The sequence below is a fragment of the Glycine soja genome, chromosome 4 (genome assembly GCF_004193775.1).
Source record: "Glycine soja cultivar W05 chromosome 4, ASM419377v2, whole genome shotgun sequence".
Classification (NCBI taxonomy): Eukaryota; Viridiplantae; Streptophyta; class Magnoliopsida; order Fabales; family Fabaceae; genus Glycine; species Glycine soja.
In genome coordinates this window covers 39,927,926-39,933,434 of record NC_041005.1, presented here as the reverse complement: position 1 = coordinate 39,933,434, position 5,509 = coordinate 39,927,926, and the positions used below count along the sequence as shown (strand labels likewise).

Here is a 5,509-nt window from a genome sequence, read left to right as displayed (position 1 = left end):
AGACCAAAATATTGTGCAGTAACAATGATTGCTATAATTATTAATAGTGTTTCTAATATTGTCACTTGCAGTTTATTCAGCATATTTGTGGAGCTTTTGCAGGGTTGCAGGGAAAACGATGGCAGTGGTGGTGGTTTGCTCTTACTTACTCGATTTGGAAGCATAGGAACAACATTATTTTCTCCAATACGACATTATTTTCCCTACGCTGTATCAAATCTCTAACCAACAACAACAACCTATCAGCCTCTTAGGAAGTCATAAGGAGGAACGGTGGGAATGGAACTTTAAAAGGAGGGGAAACTTATTTGATAATGAAGCTACAATGGCTGCTGAATTCCTAGAGGAAACAGTAGGGCTAGTAGTACAACAGCAAGGAGCATACTGATGGGTTTGGAAGCAAGACTCGAGTGGAATCTATTCGACCAGAACTGCATATAAGTTTATGCTGGGGGAAATAAGGGGGGAATCAGAGGATGGGAGTTTCTCGCTTCTGTGGAGACTTAAAATACCACCTAAGGCAAAGGTATTTACATGGAGGCTCATCAAAGACCGTTCACCAACAAACATGAATTTAAGAGGAAGACAAGTGGAGATAGCTGATCCATTGTGCCCGTTCTGGAACAATTTGGATGAAGATGCAGCGCACCTTTTCTTCAACTACAGCAAGGTACTTCCCTTGTGGTGGGAGACAGTCTCATGGGTCAAATCAGTGGGTGCTTTCTCAAAAGAACCGAAAGACCACTTCATGCATCATAGCAAATCGAATGCTACACGAACAAGGCTTTTTGTATCACTAGAGGGTAGATTTTTATTGGGGCTTTAGCAGATGTATTAGCCATGATATGGTTCCTAATTAAACTGTATTAGTTTTTTCTAAGGAACCATATGTATGGGATCCTATCTATGTACAAAGTACCTCTGGTACTTCATCACTATTTACATAATGAAATATTTATATATTTTTGCCGATAAAAAAAAACCATGCAAATGATAGCAACACACTAACAGCAGTACCAGATATCACACAGATAACAGCATCAGACAATAATTCCAACCAAGAGGAAATCATGACTACAAATAGCAGAGGCAATAACAGACCAAAACGCAACACACACAGGCCCAAGTACCTCAGTGGCTTCGTATAAGGACCAGGGGAGCTGCAAGCCCGATAGCAGATTCTAGAATTCCTTCTACTTCGCGCTTAAAGCTTTTTCCATGTTTTACTTGATACCTGTGTGGTTATGCAATTTCAAAATTCTGTTATAACAACTTAGCAAACTATCTTGTATGAAATGGCTATAAAAAGGGGTAATGATGAAATAAAAAGATATCAGAATTATTCCCTGCAATTTAGCTTTTCTTTTATTCCAGTTAGCTATCAACTGGTCTGACCTTAGCTTTTCTTTTATTCCAGTTAGCTATCAACAGACTAATAGGAAAGAACAAAATACTAAACATTTATTGAATTAAATCTAATAAAAAATTTACTTCAATCACATTATTTAACAAAATACTTGCAAGGTAGGGGTGTCTTCTAAGAGCTGGAGTGTTTGGCAGCCTATTATAAGGAAGTTTCAAGCCAAGCTTGCAAAATAGAAACAAAGAAGTCTATCTATGGGGGGCAGAATCACTCTCATTAATTTAGTTTTATCAACAAAGTGTACCATAATTCTATTTATCAACAACATTTTTTGATTAGGGTAGCAGTGCAGGGTTATTGTATTCTATTTAGATTGGCACGTGATTCGTAGGACCTATGGTTCTGCTAGTCTACTGGTTTCTACCTTGTATATTTAGTACCTCTGGTACTCACAATTATTAATACAAATTATAATTTTGCTGATAAAAAAAAAAGATAATACAAGAGAGAGAGAAGGGCAGTGGCAGTCACAACATATATATAGAGAAGGGCAACAGATAAAATTACAAAAACATTTAACACTAACACTGAACAAGTTTTGAGAGTTTAAATCACAGTAGATACTTCAAAGATATCAGTCCAATGAAAGAAAGGTCATGTAGAGAGGCATGAACATATCAGTCCAATGAAAGAAAGGTCATGTAGACAGCCATAGCATAAGTTACAAATATACCAGTAATGCATACAACAACAATTTCAAATTAGTTTTCGAATCAAAGATATAAATACCTGACTTTGAGGCTTCAAAGATATAATCAAAGCGCTTCCACAGTGTATTTAAAGCCTTTTATCAACAACATGACTCTCACTTCATAGTGATACATTGACTCTCAAAAGACATTATACTGAGAGTGTATTTAAAGCCTTTTTCAGTCATTCTATCAAACAGATCATGGACAATTTTTTAAGAATACATATCATACATTGACTCTTTAACATAGTTGGGGAAGGCATCACATGCCTAATGAGGGAAGCAGTCCGGAAGAATTTTTATAGTAGCTACAGGGTTGGAATGAAAAATGAACCCACAAACATTCTGCAGTATGCAGATGATACTGTTTTTGTGGGTGAGGCTACATGGGACAATGTCTTGGTGTTGAAGGTCATGCTAAGAGGTTATGAAATGGTCTCGGGCTTGAAGATTAACTATGCTAAGAGTCAGTTTGGTGTTATAGGGGGTGTTGTTACTTGGACCAATGAAGCAGCTCAAACCCTGAATTGTAGACAATTGGAAACCCCATTCACCTACTTGGGTATTCCAATTGGGGCTAAACCTTCCAGCAGTGTTGTGTGGGAGCCTTTAATAAAAAAAATGTGAGTCTAAACTATCTTAGTGGGCCCAGAAAAACATATCAATGGAAGGAAAGATAACTCTAATCAATTCTGTTCTCAATGCTGTACCAATTTATTTATTATCCTTCTTCAAGATTCCACAAAGGGTAGTAAATAAACTGGTAGCCTTGCAAAGGAACTTTCTAGGGGGGGGGGGGACCAAGACCATAGGAAAATTTCTTGGGTAAAATGGGAGACTGTATGCCTGCCCAAGTCTGAGGGGGGTCTAGGGATTAAAGATATCTCTAAATTTAATATAGTTGTGTTGGGAAAGTGGATATGGGCCTTAACTTCTGATCTGCAACAACCTTGGGCCAGGATTATCAATTCCAAGTATGGAGGCAGGTCTGATTTTCAGTCAGCTCGTGTTCAAGGGGGGCATTCATACTGGAGGAGGGACCTAAGAAAGCTTTATCACCAGTCTGATCAAAGCATTTTTCAACAATGCATGAGCTGGAAGGTTGGGTGTGGGGATAAAGTCAGCTTTTGGAAAGATAAGTGGTTAGGGGAAGGTCCTACTCTTCAACAGAAATACAATCAGCTGTTTCTCATTAATAGACAGCAACCCGACCTTATTTCAATGATAGGAAATTTCTCTCAAGATAACTGGAGATGGGACTTGAAATGGAGGAGGAATCTGTTTGATCATGAAAGTGATCTAGCTGTCAATTTTATGGAAGAAATCAGCTCTATACATATTCAGAGGCATGTTAAGGACATCATGACTTGGAAAGCTGATCCTAGTGGTGTTTATTCCACAGAGTCAGCCTACAAATTAATGATAACCCCCTCTACTCCAACCTCTGAACTGAGATCCTCAACATTACTATGGAAATTGAAAATTCCCCCAAAAGCTGCAGTTTTCACTTGGAGGCTTGCTCCTTACTAGAGCTAATCTCATAAGAGGAAATGTGATCATCCAGGACACTGTTTGTCCCCTCTGTGGCCTAGAACAGAAGGAGGTGGGCAATCTATTTTTTAACTGTAAGAGGATAGTAGGGCTGTGGTGGGAGTCGATGACATGGGTACAGGCTCAGGGAACTCTCCTAGCTTCTCCAGTGGATCATTTTCCTATGGTGGGTTTTTGGAGGGCAGCACCAGAGGTGCTTTGTAACATCTTTTTCCAGTACCTCTTGTACTGTTTTTGACTATATTAATACATATATATAATTTGGCTTCCAAAAAAAAACATATCATACTTCTATCCAGTCAAACTAAAGCAATAACTAATTAATTTAATTAAACAGGGACCAATTTAGATATGAATCATTAAAGGTAGATGATGGCATTCAAAGAATGATAGCAAACCTTTATATTTCTATTTTTTACACATTTAAAACTCAAACATATAAAATAAAAAATATATAACAAACTAACAAAGATAAAGACAAAAAAAAGGAAATATACACTCACCTCAGTTGGTGCTGCTGCCCATCATTTCACTCTCACAACAAATAGGAATCATGTACCTGCATGGAAGAAATAATCACACAACACACAATGATCAGAATAAGCAAATGCATATAATTAAGCATGATACAATATCAATATTGATGGAAGTAACAATGACTTGTCAAAAATTTGGATGAAATTCAATATGTAAATCAAAGCTTTGTCCCTGAAACCCTCTGTGTAAATCAAAGCTTTGTCCCTAAAACCCTCTATGTAAATTTGACAGTCTCGTCTCTCCCTTCCTGAAAACCCACTAAAAACTGCCTAACCCCCCCTGTTGTTACTCCATAATTTATTTTGCAATAACTACTTAAGGCAGTTACATATAGTCCTAAATCACTACGGATTCAGTTACGATTAACCCTTTGTGCCTAACTAGGGTTTCGAAACATCACAACAGAGACAGACCATTGAACAATGGATTTTCATCATTAATATACAACAGAGACATACCTTCGATGGAAGCGCAGACACGAACTCCACAAACGCGAACTCGACAATGTGGTTGCAGTGACGGAAGCGCAGCCCAGTTTGCGACAAACACGAACTCAGGCAGAAGGAGAAACACGCCCTGGGAGTACCCTTTCCGGGACTCTTTCCTTTCCTACTTTTCTTTGACCTGCGAAAGTGAGCAAATGTTAAAACGACGAACGCCTAATGTTAAAACGAAAGGACGTACCTCAATGGATAAGACGATCTCCACAAACACGATCTCCACAATGTGGTTGCAGTCACGGAAGCACAGGCGACTTTGACACAAGGAGAAAGAAGAAAAACGATAGGGTTCAAGCGCGCGGGTTGTGCAATTTCAGAAGTTTAATATATAATGATAACAACATCGGTTTTTTAAAAATAACTGATGTTAACATCAACTGCGTAACATCGGTTATAATAAAACCGATGTTAACATCGACTCGATAACATCGGTTTTTACAAAACCGTTGTTAATAAAGGCATACTAACATCGGTTTTGGAAAAACCAATGTTAACTAAGTCTACTTATTTACAAAAATGCCACCGCGCTTTCGTTAACATCGGTTTTAGCTATAACTGATGTTAATTGGGCGATGTTGAAAGCTTTTTTTTTAGTAGTGAATATTTGTTTAGGGATTAAAATCCAAAATTTAAAAAAGTTCAAGGACACAAAACTTAGTTAACTTCTTATACTATTATTCCTCATTCGAGGATGAATAACCACTTGGAAATGGAAACACTATACCAAACATCTATGTTTGGAACTTGGATATTTTCACCCGAAAATAATATGGAGTTATTGCAAGTAAGATTAAATCGACACTCCAA

General features: G+C 37.7%; 1 protein-coding gene across 1 annotated transcript; it reads left to right on the top strand.

Moving 5' to 3' along the window:
- Positions 1 to 568: 568 nt before the first annotated feature.
- Positions 569 to 3,644, top strand: LOC114410797. Its single transcript, XM_028374723.1, has 3 exons — positions 569 to 670; positions 2,466 to 2,737; positions 3,074 to 3,644. Exons 1-3 carry the CDS (start codon positions 569 to 571, stop codon positions 3,642 to 3,644), a joined length of 945 nt encoding a protein of 314 aa, XP_028230524.1.
- Positions 3,645 to 5,509: the final 1,865 nt, after the last annotated feature.